At 35.4% G+C, this 24854-nt stretch overlaps 1 protein-coding gene and 1 pseudogene across 1 annotated transcript; one reads left to right on the top strand and one right to left on the bottom strand.

Annotated features, from left to right (window-relative positions):
• Window positions 1-11869: 11869 nt before the first annotated feature.
• On the top strand, window positions 11870-13577 carry LOC131659787 (uncharacterized). The gene is made up of 4 exons (XM_058928924.1): window positions 11870-12038; window positions 12127-12936; window positions 13019-13077; window positions 13164-13577. The coding sequence occupies exons 1-4, from the start codon at window positions 11870-11872 to the stop codon at window positions 13575-13577; spliced, it is 1452 nt and encodes a 483-aa protein (XP_058784907.1).
• A 330-nt stretch (window positions 13578-13907) lies between these two features.
• LOC131659786 (nitrate regulatory gene2 protein-like) lies at window positions 13908-20505 on the bottom strand (annotated as a pseudogene).
• Window positions 20506-24854: the final 4349 nt, after the last annotated feature.

Genomic DNA, 24854 nt, shown 5'->3' with positions numbered 1-24854 from the left:
TCAGAGTTTCCAGCGTTTGGTTCTAAGATAGAACTTCAGCGCTTTAGACTATGGAAGTTCCTTAGAGCGTGATAACTTTAGATCTTCAGAGCTTGCTTCTAATAGTCATGATCTGATAAACTTCAAGAACATGCTCTGATGTCTTCAAGACCATGTTCTGATGTAGCCATCCAGAACATCTGGGTCAGAGCTTCTGAAAGATAAGATATTGCATACTCTTTTACACTTTTCTTGAAATGGAAAAAGTAACTTATTAGAGTACCACATTGTCTTATACAAAATTCATTCTTAATGTTATCATCAAAACTAGAAAATGTGATCAGAATATTTCATGTTCTAACACACGTGGGTTCATCTTTGAGAAGCTAAGTGACTTGGAGCGCGTTTGCTTGAAACTCTTAGATTCTTTCAGAATGATGAAAATTAAATCCTTGCTTCCGGTTCTTGATAAGAAACTTTTGCCCTTTTTTGGTAATGACCTTTTTATCGGATAATCATTTATTTTGCCCTTTTCCGCATTTCTAATCATTATGTTTTTCTTTTATGCAGACAAAATGACTGATTTATCTCTTGTCTAGAAGAAAAAGCTTCTGATGCAGTCCCGTGCTGCTCAGAGAGGAACTGGAGGCCCGACCGATAACAAGTCCGACCTAACCGGCCTCGAGACTCGGAACGGCAAACGTAAGAAGCTTGCACCCTCAAAGTCATCGTTCGTGGAGCTCCATGAACCGGAAATGCCAAGAGGTTGTCGAGGAGCAGTGTCAACCGACCCCAAAGAAGCATCGAATAGTAATGAGCAAAGATACTTGTCAAATAGACGTTGACATGCTTGCTCGTATGTGAGGCCTTGGTGAAGGTAGCGGTGATAAGCCCGGAGAGTTCAGGTTTTGGAGTAATGACTTTGATGGAGTCAAATACGCGTATGACCACATGAATGCTGAGGGTGATGTTCCGAGAGTTAAATCAGTGAGTCCTCAAGAGCTCTTTCAGAATCTTAGGTCTTACCTTATGAGGAACATGATCCTGTCCCTTGTCACTAACTCCTATTGGCACACTTCTTATTTTAATAGATTATTCATAAGTCATAACACTAGTTATTTTTCATTTCTGTCAATTATGCATCACAGTTATGAGTTATGTGTGTTTCTGCTTTAGAATAAATATAGAAAGACAATCTTTACCTAACAATTATCACAAAATCTTGGTGCTTCTTTGTTAACTTGTTAACAATGAAGACTAGTTGTAAGTTGTAACTTGTGCTTGTATCATGAAATTCTATGAAAGGAGTTGTCTCATTTTATCTTTTAGTTACTTGAACTTGACTGTTTTGACTTTATTTTGTTACATATTTATCTCATTTATAAAATACTATAGTCCTTGTTTTATTATGTTTATCCTTACCAAGAAATAAGCATCAGGAATATGATAACCGGTGATCTAACATTTTCAACTCATATCCCTGTTTTGTATTGTTGGATCGATAGTCTTTCTTTCGTGTGTCGGCCATTATCGATCTTCAACTTAGAGGTTACCATTCCTTCTGTTTATGCTAAAAATCTAACCTAGACTTGTGTTTCTAGCCAACTTTCATTTCATATCATGCTAAGGTTAGCCTTCGGCCACTACATTTTGAATTATTTCTACCACACCACGGACGAACTCGTCAAAAATAGGACATGTTCATACAATTGAAGCTGGCATTCCAATCTAGTGAAATTCAATAAAACAAGACTTTCATAATGGAAATTCATTGTTTTTTCTCAGTTTGTGAATAGGTTTCTATATCTGCTTGCTTCACTAGAATATCAATGATGAGTTCATATATAAGTCATTGCAATCTAATAAGAACAAATGTAATAACTACTACACGGAAGTTTTTCTAACAAAAAATGGTAATAAAAGGTTAGAGAAATGCTAACGAGTGTTTTTGAAACATTAGTTAAGAAATTAAAAAAGTAAGTTAAATATTCTTTAAAAGATTAAAAAAAATAGTTTTTTTCAAAAGTATATTTATTCAATGTATTGAAAAGATAAAAAAATTAAATTTAAAAAAAAAATATTGTGTGTACGCAATGAATATTAAACATTTTCATTATTTAAAATTCTTGCCGCCGGAGTACTAGTTGGCATGACCCAAAAGTTATAATGAAAGTTAGGAAAAGGAATAAAAAGTATATAGTTATTGAATGGCAATTTTGAAAAGAAAAAGGATCAGACCAAATTATCTATTGTTTAACAAAAAAAAAATAGGAAAATTATATCGATGGATAATAAAACAAACAAAATTGTCTATCAAATTTTGCTTTAAAGATTAAAAAAATGACAATTAATGATTCTTTGACCCGAAAAAACACCAAACATCTCCAACAATCTATCCATTAAAGCCATAATTAAATTAGCAAGCAGATCGTTGATCGTTACCCTAGCAAAACAAAATTAAAATAGTAATTAGAAACTTAAAAAGAAAGAATAATAACCATTAAAACCACACTATTTTAAGTAGTGATGAGGAAATATATTAGACGAGCTGAATAATAATAATAAGGTGAATATCATAAAATGTAAGGCGATGATTTAAATTTTATGAATAAAATAAAGTTCGAATGAATAAAATAAAATAAGGTGATACTTGTGTCCCCTTCATAGTAAAAGATCGTCTGAAGAAAAAGTTATCGCAATAGCTCATGTGTTCGGTAACCACTTTGTGAAGGTTATAATTTTTAACATTTTATTTTGTTGACTTTGAAAACGTTATTATAATAAATACTGTTCGTTAATATTTTGTTGTCTTTTAGGTTCTTTTAAAACAACCATATCTCATGCCCAACTTCAATAGGCAAATTTGAGAGATCGAGTCCGCAACTCATCTCAAACAATGAAGGATGGTCACAAAGGAGTGAAGTTGGGTAATGTGAAGAGGAAGAAACTTCAATGTTTATACTCGGGTCTTATTGTGGATAAACATTGAAGTTAGGCATGAGATATGGTTGTTTTAAAAGAACCTAAAAGACAACAAAATATTAACGAACAGTATTTATTATAATAACGTTTTCAAAACTAACAAAAGAAAATATAAAAAAATAATAACCGTCACAAAATGGTTTCCGAACACATGAGCTACTACGATAACTTTTTCTTCGGACGGTATTTTCCTATGAAAGGGACACAAGTATCGCCATGAAACTTGTCATTGATATTTCTTAACTGAACATATACCACATTATAGAATGTTGCTATCAAATATGTTAATTCAATTGTCATCTAATTTGGTCTGAAAGCCGAACTCTCACTCCAATGAAGTTCAAACTTTATTCCATTCAAAAAAGTTAAATCATCATCATACACTTTATGATATTCACCATAATTATTATTTAGCTCCTCTAACTTTATTCCACATTTCTTCATCATTATATATCCATAATTCTTCATCATTATATATCCATGATGTAATGCATCGAAATCCACAATTACCGTGATCTTCAACATCAACGATGCCATAAATAAATGGCAAAAGCTGGTCTGAAAGTTTAGTACTTTCGCAAGGCAGCACTTTGCTTCTCTCTGGGAATTGTGTTATCAAATGCCTCCTTCAAATCAACTGCCACCTCCGAAGCAACAAAAATTTTAAAAGCATCATCTTGATACTCTGATTGTTTGAGATCAATTTTATTTTCTATGTGCTTTTGTGTAGTAACGCTCTTAGTACGATTACGAGCACGGTGGAGGTCCTCTGTGGGAATTATGGCATAACTCCCACCTCCGAAGCAACAAAAACATCAAAAGCATCATCTTGAGATTTGGATTGTTTAAGATCAATTTTGTTTTCTATGTGCTTTTCAATAGTAACACTTTTAGTAAGATTACGAGCACGGTGGATATCCTTTGTGGTAATTGTGGCATCAACTGCCTCCTTCAAAGCAACAAAAGCATCGAAGGCATCATCTTGAGGTTCTGATTGTTTGAAATTAAAGACGTTTTCCATGCGCTTAGTAAGACTATGAGCACGGTCGATGTCAAATCCCTTCAGTAAAGTGAGATGATAAGCCAGTAACAGCAACCAAAAAAGAGAATATGTCCAAATATATATAATACTCGTAAATCTTTTGAACAAAGCAAAGAAATGCAAAACTGACACTGATATTTATATTCAAAATGAGAAAAGAATCCCTAGCAACTAGCAACACAGTGGATAATATTTTAATATAAAGACAGACAAATAACGAAATGATTTATCCCTTTGTATATTGTATTAATGTTACAAAAAAATAGAGTAAAAAGATACCTGTAACGGAACTGCATTTATAATCGGTTGAAGAAACTCATCAACATTTGAAACTTCAATCGTCCTATACTTCTTACCAGGGCAAACAGAATCAGTATCCCCTTTCGAACACATAAGTATGACACGCTCTGGTTGGGCATGAAGTTGTTGTATGATAGACTGTTGTTTGCTGCCAAATGTAAAACGGTGTTAATGTTAATGTGAAACTAGCTACTCAAAATTTAATACAACCAACCTGAAGCAACTATCTCGTGTAGCAATAACAATCATGAAACCTCCAACAACAGATGCCAAAGAGTCGTTCTTCATTTCGCCTGCGAGTATCCCATAACTATGGAGACGTGCCATTTCGTGTAGTTTCAAAGCTCCCTCCAGAGCAGTCGCATAGCTGCATCCCCTCCCAATGACAAGAAGTGACTTTTCAGCAATCAATAGATTTGCTAGATCCTTCACCTCTTGATCAAGCTTCAAGACCTCGCTGACTTTGTCTACAATTCAAAATTTAAATAAGATTACTTCCACAACTTCTCCAGAGCTACTTTATGTTTCACTTCCTAGTTTCTACTGTATTTTAAAGTAATTCATCAAAAACTCATTTGGCAGGTCATAAAGACCGTCGATGATAGTTTCTCTTGCTTTGTTGGAAATATTATCGCCTGCTATTGCGACAGACAACATGGCCATCGCTTACTATTTGGCTTGTGTATGCCTATAGTAATTGTAAGGGTGAGAGTAGCTCGTTGGTTAAGAAAACAATAGGGTAATATTAAAAACAAAGAATACAATATCCTTTAATTTCAACAGATACCTTGGTACTTGACACACCAATCTCAGAACCAACATTTATATGAACACCGCAGTGTGTGTTTCTTGCAAGAGCACTACCGACGGTATTTGTCACCCCAAGACATAATGCATAATTGTCTAGAGCATATTGCAGTGCTAGTAAAGTATTCATAGTTTCGCTAGATTGACTAAAGAAAATAGTTGTATCTTCTCGGTATATTAGACCCTTCCTATTAAATAAATCACTAGCCATTTCAACCATATCAAAAGGGATCCAATGCATATTAAATGACATTATTGATAATATCAAATTCTTATCATGGTCATGGCAGGCTCTAGGAAAAAAAAGGATTAAATGTTCAGTTTGGTATAATTGGTGAAAATTTCTTAACCCACCTCCTAATCTTCTTGGTCACCTCTGGCGAATTTACGAAAATACCCCTTGTTTCGGAAGTTCATTTCCGAAAATGTACTTTTATTGGAAAAAAATGTGTTTTTGGAAATGAATCTCCGAAAAGGTGAATATTTTAATGAAAAATATTGATTTCGGAGATGCATTTCCGAAATAAGGTTAATTTTCAGAAAATTGGTGAATTCGGAAGTTCATCTCTGAATTCACCCCCCTTGGATGAATTCGGAAATGAACTTCCGAAATAAGGTCTGGACAGAAGAAAAATAACAAACAAGAACGATTCGCTTTATTTAATCGGATGAAGAATACATCGATCACATTACATAAGATTAAAGTTACATATTGTTAAACACGGGTAGGTGAGGATGAGTCAACATTTTGATAACGTCAGCCCCCGATCTTTGAAGTTTCGCGTCCAATTCGATTGGACCCTTCGAAGAAAATTGGTCGAACGTTGTCCACATAACCGCTAAATCTTCGTCGTTCTTGATCTCAAAAGGTGTGAATTCAATGCCTCCCTCGTCGTTAAGTGATGGCGAGCGGTACTCGAGCTTGACAACTTTTCGATTTTCGGGATATTGCAATAGCGTGTGGAGCGACGTTATCAACTCCGCAAACGGCGTTTCGCGCGAGAAACGAAATTGGAACGGCATCAGGTAGTCGGTGGTGAAGTAGACGAATGCTAGGTGGGGGTAGGTTTGTGTCATTTGTGTTTCTAGGTGTGAAGAGGATGAAGAAGAGTGTGTTGTATTTATAAACTTATTGGAGCAATAATGGCCCAACAAAACTTATCCTACTTCAGTGTTCTTTTCAGAAATGAACTTCCGAAAATTGGAGTCAGGCTAGTATATTTCGGAAGTTCATTTCCGAATTATGCAGAAATAGACATAAATTTTGCATTTTGTTGATTGCTTAGTGTTTTGTGCAAACACTAAGCAATCAATGAGAAAACACCAAGAAGCTCATGGAATAATGAAGAAAAGAATCCGTAACAACTAGCAACACAGTGGAGAATATTTTAGTATAAAGACAGGAAAATAATGAAATGGTTTATCCCTTTATATATTGTATTAATGTTACTAAAAAACAGAGTAATAAGATACCTATAACGGAACTGCATTTATAATCGGTTGAAGACACTCATCAACATTTGGAACTTCAATTGTCCTACTCTTCTTACCAGGGCAAACAGAATCAGCATCCCCTTTCGAACACATAACTATGACACGATCTGGATGGGCATGAAGTTGTTGTATGAGAGACTGTTGTTTAGTGCCAAATGTAAAACGGTGTTAATGTCAATGTGAAACTAGGTACTCAAAATTTAATCCAACCAACCTGAAGCAACTATCGCGTGTACCAATAACAATCATGAAACCTCCATCGATAGATGCCAAAGAGTCGTTATTCATTTCATCTGCGAGTAACCCATAACTATGCAGACGTGCCATTTCGTGTCGTTTCAAAGCTCCTACCAGAGCAGTCGCATAGTTGCATCCCCTCCCAATGACAAGAGTAGACTTTTCCGCAATCAATAGATTTCTAGATCCTTCACCTCTTGATCAAGCTTCATGACCTCGATGACTTTGTCTATAATTCAAATTTTAAATAAGATTACTTCCACAACTTCTCCAGAGCTAGTTTATGTTTCACTTCCTAGTTTCTACAGTATTTTGAATTAATTCATTAAAAACTCACTTGGAAGATGATAAAGACCGTCGATGATATTTTCTCTTGCTTTGTTGAAAATATTATTGCCTGCTATTGCGACAGACAGAATGACCATCACTACTATTTGGCTTGTGTACGCCTGTAGTAATTGCAAGAGTGAGAGTAGCTCGTTGGTTAAGAAAACAATAGGGCAATATTAAAAACAAAGAATAGAATATCCTTTAATTTCAACATGTTGGTACTTGACACACCAATCTCAGCAGTAGCATTTATATGAACACCGTAGTGTGTTTCTTGCAACAGCACTACCAATAGTATTTGTCAGCCCAACACATAATGCAAAATTTTCTATAGCATATTGTAGTGCTAGTAAAGTATTTTTAGTTTGGCCAAATTGATTAACAAAAATGGTTGTATCGGTATATTAGATCTTCCGATCAAATAAATCACTAGCAATTTCAACCATTACAGAAATACATAAAATTCAATGTATACTGAAAAATAAATAGTTTAACAGCATAATTTAAATATGCAAAACTTAACCAAAAAAAGTCATAAAAACACTGACTAAATAATTCTTCAAAAATTGGCCTAGCTGCCAAAGCAGCATTATAACTGCTCCCACTGCCAATGAGTAGTATTCTTCGACCTCTCCTAATAGTTTTTAAGTGATCATTTAGACCACCTAACTGAATATACTTGGATTTGCTAGATCTTGCTATTGTTAAGTAATTGATTGAGAGTACTTGCATCTGCTTTTTTCATCCATGATCTGCACTGCATTTGTAGCTGTTATGTTCAAAATATTTCTAATTATTTCCTAATGTTTTACAGGAAAAGTTTTACAGATAAAGAAGCATTATTAATCAAAACTAGTTTGACTACCCTACCATTACCATCCCTTCACATTGAATGTGAGAGAAAATAAAAAATATAAATTTAGAGTTATTGATTCTTTAAATATGTGTATGAGAAATAATAACTATTGAAATTCAGATAAGCGAAGATGTCGCACATATTTTTAACTATGATCAGATACAGATTATTAGCAATAAAAGCAAAAGAAGACAAAGAGTTTCGTGAATTTTAGAGGAGGAAGATCAATGAAAGAGTTGCAAACAAATTACACTAATATGATTGACTAAGGATGACCAGGACGCAATTAGCTGACTTATAGGTTTTCAAGTGAAAAGTATTTTCGTGATTTGATTGCTAACTTCAATTTAATTAAAAAGTTAATAGACCTAAGTGAAGGATAAATTAGTTATAATCATTAATTTTATTATTAAAAATATTGAAAATTAAAAAAAACCTACTTATTTATGAATAAAATTATTTAAAATAAACTTCTTTCTATTTGTTCATTTTTTTCTTTCTAAAGTGAATATTTGTATAAATCTGTTTATAATATTTGTTGGAGACAAAAAAAAAATCATGAGATAAAAGCATATGTGATTAAAATTGATCTATTGTAAATTCAGTTTCACTTTAAAAGTAGTTAAAAATTGTGGGAAAATAACTCAACGAATATTGTTAATTGTGTTAAATTTATAATTTAATTTTTAACAACATCATTTATTTATAAATTAGTGTAAATAAATTGTTAATTTTAATAAATAAATAACAAAAAGTAGTCAAATTTTATAATAAAAGGTGTAATATTTATCTTCATGGTAAAACATATTTTTATAATCAAATTTTTATCAATTTATTATTAATGACGTATTAAAACAAAAATTATTTTACATTTAATTAGTCGTCTACTCATGCAGTGCACGCGACAACACTTGTAAAATTTTATTATTTATTTAAAAATAGTTTAATATTGTTTTATGTGAATATTAAATTAAATATTTAAAATTTGATCTAATGATAAAAGATAATTTAGATCTATAATTTTATATAAATATTTATTTAAATTTTTAATTTGATCTAATAATAATAAAAATATTTGAGAACTCTAAATGTATGTTTGAGTTTTAATAGCCCATTTGAAGAGAGTCAAATATTATTTATATGAAAATGTTGTACATGATTTGGATTTACTATTATATGTTGCTCTTAAAAATATTCCTTAAAGAAAGAAAAGTAACATACAATTTTATTAAGTACTAAGATTTGATATATAATTAATATTAGAGATATAAAACATAAAATTAATTTTTAAAAAAAAACAAACATAAGGTTTAATGAGTGGATTAGTTTTTTTTATACTTTAAATATGGTACAACACAAATAAGACATAACTAAGAACTAGATAAAAACAATTAAATTAAGAAGAGATTATAAAGAATAATTTTTTTCTCAATATTTTATCTAAAAAATATAAACATAATCAAGAATTAAAAAACATAATTTAACACAACTTTTAAATAAAAAATTGTGATACTTCAAAATTTATACCTAAAAAAAATAAATAACATAACCATAAATAATAACTTTTCATTTATCTTCTAACTTCTCTCTCCCACAAATTAATACATCTTTTATATCTCAAAGTTTCATCTATAAAACACGTACAAAACATACACAACCAAAATAATACTTTCAACTACCACACAACCAAAATAATACTTTCAACTACCACATAATTTTCTTTCACACGGGATAAGTGAGGGCAAAAATTTTGAAAATATTATCATCTTTTATAATGAAAATATTATCATCCTTTATTAGAGTATATTAAATTTAAGTCCTCGAAATCATCACATTCCACCATCTTTTACACGAATTCGAGCATAAATATCGAACGCAAGCAACAATATGATTCAAAATAATGGAAACATAACTAATGAAGTCTCAAAATCACATTTAATACATAAAGGGACACAACAAGATCAAATTGATAGGATTTCTTTTAGCACATAAAGGGACACAACAAGATCAAATTGATAGAATTTCTTTTATAGTGAAAGTTTTGGGCCCCATGAATATATTAAAGTTCATTCATTTTAAATAGTAGGGATGGTTGTTTAGTGGGCTTCTATATAAGCTAGGACCCGTTTGGATGAACAACTTAATTAAGCGCTTATCTTAGAAGTGCTTATGCATAAGTTATTTATGTAACAAAAGATAAAATGAAGTCAAGCTATTTTCAGATAAACTAGCATCAGTTGTTTTTATATAAGCTAAGCTGGTATAAGTTGTTTTCATAAGCTATATTGAAGATTTTATGGACATGGCCTAAGTTCTTTTCATAAACTCTCTTGACGAGTCTTGCGCTCTTACAAGTGCTTATAACAATAGATAAGTTTAAATAAGTCAATCGAAACAAGCCACTGATCCTATTATACTTATACGGGAACTTAATTATTTATCAGTACCAAATATTAAACATAACAGTAAAACAATCGCACAAGAGGAGTACTTACCCATGACCTAGGTTGTCAATAGCGCGCTATAGCGGCGCTATAGCGGTATAGCGTAGCGGTTGAGGCCCTCGCCGCGACGCTATTGGGCTGTTTACCGCTATGTGAAATAGCGGAAATAGGGGCCGCGATTTTATGTGCCGTAGCGGTGGAATAGCGGCGCAATAGCGGTTTTGTAGCGCTATTCAGACCGCTATTGTGAATACAGGGACAGAACTGTAAGTTTGAATGTTTTTAAGGGCAAATTTGTAGTTTTCCCTTTTATTTAACTACTATAAAAGCTAAAAGTGAGCATTAGGTCATAAATATTCTCTCTCTTCACTGAAAAATAGCAGCCAGCAGCCGCTCCACTTCTGCCCTAGTTTTAACGTTACATTTTTTTTCTTCCCAGAAGTTCTCCTTCTCCTTCTCACACTTTTAATTCATTTTCTTCACAGAACTTCTGCTTCTCTTCTCTTCAAAACATACATCAATCTTTCTCAACCCTATTTTCACTTTCCTCCTCACCTATTCATCTTTTCTCATCCATTCACCTTTACTTAGAAACCATGGCATCATCATCTTCTGCAAGCTTAACACAAACTTCCAACAACAAAGGTTTTTTTAAACCTATTGGTGAAGGTATTGACATAGCTTGGCAGTGGAACTCCTATAAAGATCAAAGCAAAAAAACTATTGTTTGTGATTTTTGTGAGCATCCTTCAAAAGGGGGAATAACGCGAGCTAAGAAGCATCAATTGGGGATAAGGGGAGAAGTTAGAGCTTGCAGAAAAATTCCAGCTGACATTAAGAAAATTCTGCAGGATAGTTATGATAAAAAAACTAGCTGCAAGTGATGCATATATGGCAGAAGTTAATGTCAATGAAGAGGATGAAGATGCTGTCCAAGAAATATCAAACCTAAGAGCAGGAAAAAGGCGTTGAACAGCTGCTGCCAGAACCAAGAATAATGCTAAAGGCCCCATGGATACGATATTGTTTCAAAATCCAGAAGTATCACAAAAGAAGACACTGTCAATAGCTAAAATGCAAACATCCATCAAAGATTCTTGTGTGGAAAATGCAAGGGCATTAACTAATCAATACATTGCTCGTTTCTTTTATCAAAATGGCTTGTCGTTTAATGTTGTGAAATCCAAAAGCTTTAAGTTAATGATTGAAGCTGTTGGAAATTATGGGCAGCACTTGAAGCCTCCTAGTTACCATGAACTTAGAGTTCCCTTGCTCAAAAAGGAACTAGAGTTCACAAAGACAAAGTTACAAGGGCTGGTGATAGAGCGGACTCAATTTGGATGCTCTATTATGTCGGATGCGTGGACAGACCGTAAGTCTTAGACATTGATCAATTTTATGGTTAATACTCCAAGTGGGAGTATGTTTGTGAGGAGTATTGATGGTTCGAGCTACATGAAGACCGGATTGAAGATATTTGAGTTGTTGGACTCATTTGTTCAAGAGATAGGAGAAGAAAACGTCATGCAAGTTTTGAGTGACAATGGTAGCAATTATGTCTTGGCAGGTAATAATGTTCTCCTTAGACTGGTTACTTATTTCTACTAATGTGATTAAAATTGGTTACTTATTTAGCTCATTTATTTTGGTCTTAGGAAAATATTTAGAGGAAAAATATCCTAGACTCTATTGGACTCCATGTGCTGCACATTGCTTGGATTTAATGTTAGAAGACATAGGAAAGTTGTCTACTGTTAAGAGGGCCATAACAAGAGGACAATTTCTTGTTGGATTCATCTACAACCATACCATAACCCTTAACATAATGAGGACGTTTACCGAAGGAGCTGAATTGATTAGGAGTGGAGATACAAGGTTTGCAACAACATTTCTCACGCTTCAAAGATTGTATAAACTAAAGAACAATCTTAGAAGAATGTTTGTATCAGAAGCATGGTTGAACACAAAGACATCAAAAGAGGTTAAGGGGAAAAGGGCATGTGTTGTTGTTCTCATGACATCATTTTGGAATGATGTTCTATACTCTCTTAAGGCAATGAGGGCGATTGTGACAGTTTTAAGATTAGTTGATAATGAGAAGAAGCCGGCAATGGGGTACATATATGAGGCAATGGATAGGGCAAAGGAAAGTATAGCAAAATCTTTCAATGGTATTGAGAGTAAGTACTCTGATATTTTTAAAATCATAGATAGTAGATGGGAGTGCCAACTCCATCGTCCATTGCATGCTGCTGGGCATTTCCTTAACCCACAACACTTTTACAATGATCCAAACATTGGCAAAGACACAGAAGTGACAGATGGGCTCTTTGCTTGCATTCAAAGGCTTTCAATAGATGAAATAGAGAATGACAAAATTCTATCTCAGATTGCTTTGTATCGGAAGGCGAGTGGCACATTTGGCATGCCTTCTGCAGTTAGAATGAAGGAAACAATGTCCCCTGGTAAGTTAAAGTCCACTCTTATGTTAATTTAAAAAGGAATACTCAATACTAATTAGTTATTGCATTACAATTGCAATAAAAGTGTTGAGCCTAACATGCAGCTCATCGGGATGTGAGCGTAATTGGAGTACTTTTGAGCAAGTAAGTTAAAAATTAATAGTTTTTTATGTAGTTAGATTGGAGCTTGTGAGATTTGAAATTAATTATCTATACAAATTATATTATAGATTCATTCTAAGAAGAGAAGCAAGCTAGAGCATCAAAAGCTACAAGACTTGGTTTTTGTGAAGTACAATCAAGCTCTTTTAGAACGCTTCAATAGCAATGATTTAATTGATCCTATTCTCCTCAACAATATTGATGAATGTTATGAATGGTTGCAACAAAATGAGGATAAAAATGGAATATTGGAAGATGATTTGGTTTTAGGAGAGGAGGGTTTGACTTGGGAAGTTGTTGGTAATGCCATTGGGGCTAATGAACCAACAAGAGTTACTAGGCATAGACTTGCTACATTAGTATCTAATGGAGATGAGGAGTTGGAGGTAGAAGAAGAAGTGTTTGAAATTGAATCAAGTGATGAGCAAGATGATATTAATGTGGTGGAACTTAGAAGTGAAGATGAGGCGGATGTGATTTAGTCATTTTGTTTATGTTTAGAATTTGATTTAGACATTTTGATATTATGTTTAGTTTATGTATGTTGCAACTTTTGGTTTATGTATGTTGCAACTTTTGTTTTCAAGTCATTACGAATGTTGTTGGAACTTGGAACCTATTTTTAGTATTTATGTATGTTATTGGAACCTATTTTTAGTATTTATGTATGTTATTGGAACCTATTTTAGTATCTATGTTTTCATGTTAAGTATTTAGCTTGATTTTTAAAAACTCACAATAGCGGTCATCCCGCTATCCGCTATGCCGCTATAGCATTTGGGAGGTCCGGCGCTACGCGCCGCTATCTGAGATTAACAACCTAGCCCATGACAAAACTCAACAAGCTGAGTAACAAGAATGGAGTCTCTAAGGCCAACAATAGCGGTCGAGGTGGTAGACACAGCTTGTGATGTAACAACAATTAGTGACTGCAGCTTATTTATAGAAGTATTGGTTTTGAATATCTTGGCTTCATCTTCTCCTTTGTATTCTTGACTCTGCAGGGCTGACAATTTCTTTTCATGTTCAATCTTCACACCTTCTTTAGACTATATTCAACAAGAATTCGTAGAACGTGTTAGCATATATACCCGGTTCATAAATCGTATGGAATTAGGCTTTTAGCCAAAATAAAAGCAACAAACTTCTGTTCTGTAAAAAGGAAGCTAAGTTGGAAACAACATTTATGTGACTAAATTCGACATATCTAACATTATTAAAAACAATCCAGAATAAAAAAGGTTGGCCGGTTGGTCCCAACCAAACATTAGGGGCTATTTTGGTCAATACACAAGGCAAGAAAAAAAGGGCAGAAGAAGGAAGATGTCATTTTCACACTAAATAAACAGTCAAATTCTGCTATGACCTTACTCTACCAAAGTCCAACATCACACCATACTAAACTTCATAGTGCATAGCTTCACTCATTTCATTTTCCTTTACTTACTGTCTCAAAAAATGGCTAGAAAATTACCTTGACTTCATCATAGAGCTTCTTCTCCAAAACCAAAAGTCGTTCCAAAGAGGAGCAAAGACTCTTCAGACCACCCGGTTCATCCAACGAACCGGGCTCGAGCCGGTACTTCACCGCAAACGTTGGTTTCGATGTCCATGTGGAGCTCAGGCTGCTCAATAGACTATTTGAAATTTTGAATGATACACAGTTTCTGCAATCAAAGATTAAATCAAATCGTCTAATTCAAATCTACCTATAACAAAGATAAATGCTTAAAAAATTAACCCAATCCATTCGTTTCAAAGCAATTAAAACTTGCCCGGAATTTCCTATGAATTGTAATAAAAGAAACATGGATAAAATTAAGAGAACTGTGAGATATTGGATCAAACTCTAGTATTGTCGAAGGGTAGCTTCTTGGTTCGACAGTTCGACAGAGTTAAGCATGAAGTCGAAGGATTGTTCACATGCTGGTGTCGAAGTGTGCATGCTGTAGTCGAAGATGGGTCTAGCATGCAGATGTCGAAGATGCTAGAGTTGTTAGCATGTTAAATTAGGTTTTAGTGTTTAAACCCTAATTTGTTAAGTTAGCTTGTTTATTAAGTTGGCTTGTGTAATGGGCCTTGCTGAAAAAGCCCATTAATTAGTATGTTAGGTTTTATTATAAATAGCATACTAGTCTCTCATCATTGCTAAGCTGCAAATCCTAATTTAGGGTGAGAGAGGTTATTTGTTATTCTTGTAAACTTGTAATCTTGTTTTAAGAGAAAGTAAAAGAATAACAGTTATAACCAATTCTTGTGTTCTAATTCTCTTCCCTAATTCCCTATTATACTTTGTTATTGGTATCGTTTTTCACAACAAATTGGTGCGGTGAGCGTGGAGAAGATGCCTTCAACAAAGTATGAGATTGAAAAGTTCACCGGAGTGAATGATTTCGGTCTGTGGCGCTTGAAGATGAAAGCCCTACTGGTTCAGCAGGGTTGTTTGGAAGCGTTGAAGGGAGAGGCAGCCATGAATGCTGCATTAACGGCAGCGGAGAAGACAACTATGATCGAGAAAGCACACAGCGCAATTCTGTTGAGCCTTGGTGATAAGGTTCTCCGGCAGGTATCAAAGGAGACGACGGCATCAGGGTTATGGGTGAAACTTGAAAGTTTGTATATGACCAAATCGCTGGTAAATCGACTCTACCTGAAGCAAGCTTTGTATTCATTCAAGATGATTGAAGACAAAGTATTGGCTGAGCAGTTGGATATGTTCAACAAGCTGATTCTTGATCTTGAAAATATTGATGTGAAGATCGATGATGAAGATCAAGCGCTGTTACTATTGTGTTCTTTGCCTCGATCACATGCTCACTTCAAAGAAACTCTCTTGTATGGAAGGGAGTCCCTGACGTTTGAAGAAGTTCAATCAGCCTTGTACTCTAAGGACTTGAATGAACGAAAGGAGCATAAACCTTCGACTGTTGGCGAAGGTTTGGCCGTTAAAGGAAAACTCTTACGAAAGGATGGTAAGTTCGACAAGAAGAAAGGCAAAAGCCAGTCGAAGACTTATAGTGGCGAAGCATCTGGCATTTGATGCTACCATTGTAAGAAGGAGGGTCACACAAGAAAGGTGTGCCCTGAACGCTTGAAATATCATGGAGGTAAGGATAATGGCAACGCTGCCATTGTTCAAGATGATTTCGAATCATCTGATGTTCTTGTGGTTTCAAGCAGTGACTCTAAGAAGGAGTGGATTATGGATTCAGGTTGCACTTGGCACATGACTCCAAACAAAGACTTGTTCGAGGAATTATGTGATCAAGATGGTGGATCAGTATTGCTGGGAAACAACAAGGCTTGCAAGATTGCAGGTGTTGGATCTGTGAGATTCAAGCTCCATGATGAGTCAATAAGGTTGTTGACTGAAGTCAGGTATGTTCCTGATTTGAAGAGAAATCTGCTTTCTCTTGGTGAATTCGACAAGAAAGGATATGTTTTCCAAGGAGAGAAAAGTATCCTAAGAGTCATGAAGGGTTCGAAGGAAGTCTTGAGAGGCGTGAAGAAACAAGGCTTGTATACCCTTGAGGCTGAAGTTGTAAGTGGTTCGACAAATGTTGCATCCACGAAACCTTTGTCGAAAACAGAAATCTGGCACATGAGATTGGGCCATGTCAGTGAAAGGGGTCTGGTCGAATTAGGGAAACAAAATCTGCTTGGTGGAGACAAAGTCGAAAAGCTGAAGTTTTGTGAACCCTGTGTACTTGGAAAATCTTGCAGAGTGAAGTTCAACAAAGGCAAACAAAGAACACATGGATCCCTTGATTACATACATGTTGATCTTTGGGGGCCTGCAAGGTGTCCATCACATTCAGGAGCAAGGTATTTTCTATCCATAGTAGATGATTATTCCAGAAAATTATGGGTATTCATCCAGAAGACTAAGGATGAAACTTTTGAGAATTTCAAAAGTTGGAAGACTCTGGTTGAAAATCAGACTGGCAGAAAGGTCAAGAGGTTGAGAACCGACAATGGCCTTGAATTTTGCAATGAGGCATTCGACAGTTTTTGTGCTGCCTCTGGTATTGCAAGGCATAGAACTACTGCAGGTACTCCACAGCAAAATGGTTTGGCTGAAAGGTTTAATCGAACTATTTTGGAGAGAGTCAGATGCATGTTGACTAGTGCCGGTTTAAAGAAGGTGTTATGGGCTGAGGCTGTTTCGACAGCAACATATCTGATAAACAGATGTCCTTCGACAGCGTTAGATATGAAGACACCTGAAGAAGTTTGGTCGGGACATCCACCAGATCTCGACAAACTGAGAGTATTTGGCTGCGTAGCCTATGCTCACATTAGGCAAGACAAGGTCGAACCTAGAGCTCTGAAATGCATGTTCATGGGATACCCTGAAGGAGTCAAAGCTTATAGGCTATGGTGCCTAGAGCCAGGTCACAGGAGGTGTATCACCAGTCGAGATGTAGTTTTCAATGAAGTTGAAATGGCTTTTAAGAAAACTGATGATGTTGGTCGAAGTACAGAAACATCTGACGAAGAGCTGGAACAGGTAGAGATTCCTGTTGAGGTGGAGCATGTTGATGCTGAATTGCATATCCCAGATGAAGTCGAAGAAGAAGCAGAAGATGCTGAAGTTGAGGAAACTGACGATGACTACCTATTGTCGAGAGATAGGTCGAGAAGAGTCATCAAGCCACCTCAGAGACTTGGATATGCAGATCTTATAGCTTATGCCTTAATCTCTGCAAGTGAGGTTCTAGACGAAGAACCTAGAGACTATAAGGAAGTTATGAAGAGTCGAAATAAGACTGAATGGCTGAAGGCCATGGATGATGAGATGAAATCTCTTCATGATAATCATACTTGGGAACTGATCAAGAAACCTGTTGGGGCAAGGTTAGTCAGCTGTAAATGGATTTTCAAAGTTAAGGAAGGAATTGAAGGAGTGACGTCGAAAAGATACAAGGTAAGGTTAGTTGCAAGGGGTTTCACTCAGAAAGAAGGTGTCGACTTCAATGATGTGTTTTCTCCTGTTGTGAAGCATAGGTCCATTCGAATGTTGCTTGCCATGGTGGCACAGTTCGATCTTGAACTAGAACAGATGGATGTGAAGACTGCGTTCTTGTATGGTGATCTAGATGAAACGATCCTGATGAGGCAACCTGAAGGGTATGTCGAAAAGGGGAAGGAAGATTATGTGTGCAAGTTAAAGAGATCTTTGTATGGTCTGAAACAATCTCCTCGACAGTGGAATAGGAGATTCGACAAGTTCATGGCACGCATAAGTTTCATTAGAAGTCAGTTCGACCACTGCGTTTACTTCAGATTTCGACCTGGTAATTCATTTGTTATTTTGTTGCTTTATGTGGATGATATTCTCATAGCAAGCAACAGTGTCGAAGATGTGATGAGGGTGAAGGTTGAACTCAATAAGGAGTTCGATATGAAGGATCTGGGAGCTGCTTCCAGGATTCTTGGAATTGACATTCGAAGAGATAGAAAGAAGTCGAAGTTATGTCTATCTCAAGAGGCATATCTACGGAAGATTCTTGAAAAGTTTGGTATGTCGAATTCGAAGCCAGTTGTGACTCCAACAAACCCTCAATTCAAGCTGAGTATTGATCAGTGTCCCAGTACTGATGTCGAAAGAGCCTATATGAATAGCATCCCATATGCTAATATAGTCGGTTCTTTGATGTATGCTATGGTCTGTACTAGACCCGACATAGCATACGCAGTAAGTCTTGTAAGCAGGTACATGGCGAATCCTGGAAAGGCTCACTGGCAAGCATTGAAGTGGATTTTAAGGTACATAAATGGGTCTCTGAATAGAGTCCTAATTTATGGTGGAACCTTGGGTGAAGATAGTAAAGCAGTAATAGAAGGATATGTCGACTCTGATTATGCAGGTTGTATGGATTCCAGAAAATCTATTTCTGGATATGTTTTCACTATGTTTGGCACTGCAATTAGTTGGAAAGCAACACTTCAGAAGGTTGTTGCTCTATCAACCACTGAAGCGGAGTATATTGCCCTAACTGAAGCTGTGAAAGAAGCATTGTGGCTTGAAGGTTTTGCGAATGAGCTGAAACTTCAAGGTCGAGGTATCACTGTTAAATGTGATAGTCAAAGTGCAATACACCTGTCGAAAAATTCAGCCTATCATGAGCGAACTAAGCACATTGATGTGAGGCTGCATTTCGTCAGAGGAGTAATCGAGCGTGGAGAAGTCCAAGTGCTGAAGGTTTCGACTGAAGACAATGCTGCTGATATGATCACCAAGACATTGCCGAGTTGCAAGTTTTTCCACTGTATGCAGTTGATAAAGCTGCATGAAGAAAGCTAGTTTGTTCCTTGACGTTGTAGAGTTAGGTCCAAGGTGGAGATTTGTGAGATATTGGATCAAACTCTAGTATTGTCGAAGGGTAGCTTCTTGGTTCGACAGTTTGACAGAGTTAAGCATGAAGTCGAAGGATTGTTCACATGCTGGTGTCGAAGTGTGCATGCTGTAGTCGAAGATGGGTCTAGCATGCAGATGTCGAAGATGCTAGAGTTGTTAGCATGTTAAATTAGGTTTTAGTGTTTAAACCCTAATTTGTTAAGTTAGCTTGTTTATTAAGTTGGCTTGTGTAATGGGCCTTGCTGAAAAAGCCCATTAGTTAGTATGTTAGGTTTTATTATAAATAGCATACTAGTCTCTCATCATTGCTAAGCTGCAAATCCTAATTTAGGGTGAGAGAGGTTATTTGTTATTCTTGTAAACTTGTAATCTTGTTTTAAGAGAAAGTAAAAGAATAACAGTTATAACCAATTCTTGTATTCTAATTCTCTTCCCTAATTCCCTATTATACTTTGTTATTGGTATCGTTTTTCACAACAAGAACAAATGAATGAAATTGAAGATTATATATTACTCACTTCTCAATTACCTGAAACTTCGATCAGGCTGAGCTTTACTTATCTCACGCATCTCCGAAATTTGATCACTAGCAACAGCAGCCTTATCAAAATTCTCCTTCAAATCTCTATGTTTCACCACCATCTTCGTCTCCATTACCCCTTCACCCGTCAAAGATGATGCTACATCGTCCTGATTTCCCCACCGCCGCAACATATCCCTTTGCAGCCGCTGACAATGACCCAAAATTCGATCTCGTCCCAATCTCAGATCTTGACTCAACATCCCCGTCAACCCCATCATCATCTTCTTCTTCATCCTCTTCATCGCCCTCCTCGGAAGATGTTGTTGTGCTGTAATGATCTCCCCCATTCACTACACTCAACCTCCTCCTCTCGTTCGGTCTCGGGATGTAGTTCATTCAAATTGTTGGAGAAGTTGCTTCGTGTGTAGAAGAAGGGCTTGAATCGGAGAGAATGTGAGGGAGTTTCGGCGGCGAGGGTGGTGGTGTTGATTGGTGGAGGAAGTGGAAGAAGAGAGGATGTGAGGGAGTTTTAGTGGAGAGGAGGTTATAGTGGGAGAAGATGAAGGTTGAAACGGTTGCTGCGGAGGAGGACGGTGGTGGAAGGAAGACGATGAAGGAGACGGTGGTTGTGGTTTTCGTGGCGGTGGAGGGTATAGGAGTGGTTGTTTTATGGTTGATGAACACGGCGGGGGTGTTATCGGAGACTGAGAGAGGCTCACCGGCGGCGAATGTAGAGAGTGCCGTGCCAGTAAGGCGAAGTGAACGACATTAGTCGGAGTGTGGAGCGGCGAGATGGTGACGCGCGTAGACAGCTTCCTTCATGAGACGGTGACGGTCTTTGCACACAGTGTCTTCATTTTCTAGAAACGGTGGCGCGTGGGTATATACGTTATCGCGCGTGGTTTTCTTTTTTTTTAAGGAGGAAGTGAAGGAAAATAGATTGTTGTTTTGCGAAGTGTCTGGTGTTTCAAGTTGTTGAATACTAGTTTCTACCAAGTGCCAATTTTTTAGTTGCTTTTTTTTTCTTCTTTTTATCAACTACACCCTGGGACACTAAAAAAATTAAAATTTATAGACAAAAATCAAAATTTGGAGGAATATTTTCATGTTGTTAGGTTTGGATGATTGTTGTGGGGTGTTTGGTGTGGATCATTTTGAAACCTTTTGCACAGCTGGTACAGGTACGGTATGGGGAGGGAAAGAAAAAGAAGAAGAACAAATTAGCTTTATTTTTTAGGGACCACTGTTTGGTCAATTTGGTGTTCAAGAAATAATCTTCTACTATCTACTATCTATTCATTAATAATAGATTGACCAAATTGCATAAATTACCCTTTGACCAAAATTTATTTGCACTAATAAAAGGTCATTTTTGTAACTAACAAATTAAGTATTCACTCTTTCAACTTTATTGAATGGATGTCCCAAGTGTTAGCTTTTCATTGGTCCGAATTAAATAACATTTTCCCTACAACTTTATTGCATGAGTGATGACATCACATGTAAGCCATGGATGATGGAAGTCATATTTAAATTTCCTTTACATTTCATTTTCCCACACTTTCTTACTTTCATTTTAATTTTTCTTAATTTATTTATTACCACAAAAAATATTAATAATCTATTTTTAAATTTTAATCTTACTAAAAATTTCAAATTTCTTTTACATTTCATTTTTCCATACTTTCATTTTAATTTTTCTACATTTATCTATTATCGCAAAAAAATATTAATAATCGATCATTTAATTATTATTCCCAAAAATATTTAGTTATTTCACGGGCCACTATCAACTCAATATTTAATTTTTTTAATCGATCATTACACATTTTCTCTATCTTAATTAAAATTTCAAATTTCTCTCACATTTTTCACACTTTCTTACTTTTATTTTATTTTTTTTCTCTATTTATTTATTTATTATCTCACGGGTCACTATCAACATAATGTCTATTTTATTTTAATCAATCATTGTCTTTATTTAAGAGATAATATCTTTATTTTTATTTTTTTCTCCATCTCACGATTTTTTATCATTATTTAATACAATTAAATTTCCATGATTATTGTTTATTTTACATTTGTTTTTAAATATATTTTATATCGCATCAAATTATTTTTTTATTTCACGGGTCATTATCAACATAGTAGCTATTTTATTTTAATCAAAAATTACTATTAATTGAGAGATAATTTTTATTTTTAAATGTTAATATTTCATTTTTATTATCTCCATCTTATAGTATTTTTTTATATGATTATTTAATATAATTGAATTTATATGATCATTTTTCATTTAAAAATAAACCATAGTGATCTATATCGTTTTCTTTTAATTGTTGTTGGACCGTCAATTATTAAATTACCTGACTCAATTTTGCTATTGTGTTCTTAACCTATCTTAAGCATTTTTTTTGTGGATCATTGTTTTCTATATAATTATTGTTAAATTTAAAATTAAGTAAATTATTTCATATTTTTCATTTATATTTAAAATTTTACATTTGCATTTGTTAAAATTTTATTTTTTTCTCCAACTCACATGTCCTTTTATATATGGTTCTTTATTACACACAAAATTAGCACATGAATACGATAATAATGTTTAATCTTAAGGGTCACTTTCAATACAATGCCTATTTTATTTTAAACAATAATGACTTTTATTTGAAAACTAAAGTATTTATTTTCAAATTTCAAAACGATTCCTATGGATATTCGGTTTTCAAAGAATTGGGAGAGCAACCAATAAAACTTTAACTCTATTCAAGTAAAACAACTCCTTTTAATTATGCATATTGCTTATAATTCCTTTTATTTATATTATTCATATCATTACAAAAATACTACACCAGAAAAAAAATCACCCGTGCGGAAGCACGGGTCTCTGACTAGTTTGGTATTTAAAGGGATCCAATGTATATTAAATGACATTATTGATAATATCAAAAGTATTTTTTTTTAATGAGTACTCTTTATTAATATACTTTGCTTATATGTAAAAAAAAAATTACCTTTTAATTTTGTTAGGTACCGGTACCTTTATCCAATCAAACAAGGTTATTTATTGTCATATCATCTTTTAAATTATTTTTATTTTAAAATAAATTAAATTTTTAATTAATTTACACTAAAGATACCGATATCCAACTACTTGATCATGGGTACCTAAGAATTTAAAAAAAAAAATTGTTAATTTTATAGTTTATAAATAACTAATCTTGGAAACTAATTTATTCAGTAGAGTTTATATGTAAGTTAAATGGAGGGGATAGTCAAATTAATTAATCAATAGATCAATTATAAAACTGGTGTAAGTAAGCATTTAAAATTTAAAGTGAAGTTTAGCCAGAATTAAACTGATAAGGCGGGGTAATGCATATATATAAGTAAGTGTGCGGGTCTAAAATTTTGGCGTGTCCCAAAAATAATGAGGTTAACCCAGATCTCCAAATTAAAATATAATTCATATGTCTTTGACTCAAAATATTCTTGTGAATGTTCTTTATATGAATTCAACCAATGAGCATTGGAAAAATTTGAAGGGATATATTAAGTGTTCTTGTGTAAAAACTAGATTCTGAGGCGAGCTTGCCCCTATGGAAAGATAAGTTACTAAAAGAAGAGTATTTATGAATAGCTTTGGGGATTTGGAGGTTGTATACTAAACACTTTGCTTCAAGATGAATGTCTTGCTTAATCCTTTTGCGGGAGCCCCTATTTATAGCTTCATTTTGGCCTTGAAGACCTCATTAAAGAGGTGACCTTCGAGCTTCTCGCGTTACAGGCGTTGAAACAGCTTTAATTGCCTGATCATTGATGGCACAATCAATCATCAATTATAGCCGAGTTGTGCGTAACAAGTTTGGACGTTACAACCCTTCACTTTCCATCCCTACGCGGCCTTGCTAGTACCCGGCTGAGGTATGATACCTCTACATCCGGCTATGGCAACCCATATGGATTTGTATAATAGCTCATATTCGGCTTGCATACTCGGCTGGCCTTGCAGGCTATTGCCGGGTAGGTTTATGAAGCGTGTATGAGTATGTTCGTTTTTAGGTCACTGTCTTACAAGAATCCTGAGCCCGGAACAAGCCCCCCGAGTACGTGTCCTCACTCTCGTCGAGAAGATGTACTCGGATGAAGTCCTTGGATTCTTATAGTCGTTTGAAACGTGTGAGTCATATGATAAGTTGAGTGCCTAGCGGGTTTTTAGGCACTAGCATTGATGGCTTTTATGGGAAACGAATATTCTTAGGGAACTGTTCACCTAACCCTCATTATTGTTTTTTGATCGTACCTGATCAGACAGATCGTCAAGGCCTATACGAAACTGGTTCTTTGAGAAGTGGAGGGGGTGTACATGCAAGGTACTCCGATGCTAAAGTAAGAAGACGAGCAATCAGAGTGCAAGTACAAGCTAAAGGTTAGAAGAGAATGAATACCTGACCCTCTAGTGAAAGAGGGTATTTATAGCCCCCAGTGCTGGGCCATGATCTCGCTACTGGGCTGGATTCCCAGGTCTAATTAGGAGATTGCCAAGTTTCCTAGGCGGAAATATTGGAGATGCGTGAGTGCTCTCTGTCTTGGTCAACCACTCTGAAGTTCAAGGGAGACACAGTCTTTTAGGGACCACGTGGACTTCGTATTATTCGGGGGGGATTGGATGTGAAGGAACCCTACGAGGAGAAGGGTTCTCGGCGGAGAAGGTGCTCGTGGGGAGCACGCTTGGCATGCTCGGGTCTAGGTGAGAAGGTAAGTCCTCGTCAGGTGGGGTGCTCGCGGGGAGCACTCATGTCGGACACCAGAGAGCTTGTTCCAGTGTCGTCGGGTCCTCGAGGAGACGAGCACTATTTACCCTTTATGGGTTGA

This window comes from Vicia villosa, linkage group LG3, assembly GCF_029867415.1.
Source record: "Vicia villosa cultivar HV-30 ecotype Madison, WI linkage group LG3, Vvil1.0, whole genome shotgun sequence".
Lineage (NCBI taxonomy): Eukaryota > Viridiplantae > Streptophyta > Magnoliopsida > Fabales > Fabaceae > Vicia > Vicia villosa.
This window is presented reverse-complemented; position numbering and strand designations above follow the sequence as displayed.

Bases quoted from the DNA above. Each gene is read 5' to 3' on its own strand.
- LOC131659787 (XM_058928924.1), top strand. From the start codon at position 11,870: ATGGTTAATACTCCAAGTGGGAGTATGTTTGTGAGGAGTATTGATGGT. The intron at 12,039-12,126 runs GTAATAATGTTC...TTTTGGTCTTAG, and splicing joins TAGCAATTATGTCTTGGCAG to GAAAATATTTAGAGGAAAAA. The intron at 12,937-13,018 runs GTAAGTTAAAGT...TTGCAATAAAAG, and splicing joins GAAGGAAACAATGTCCCCTG to TGTTGAGCCTAACATGCAGC.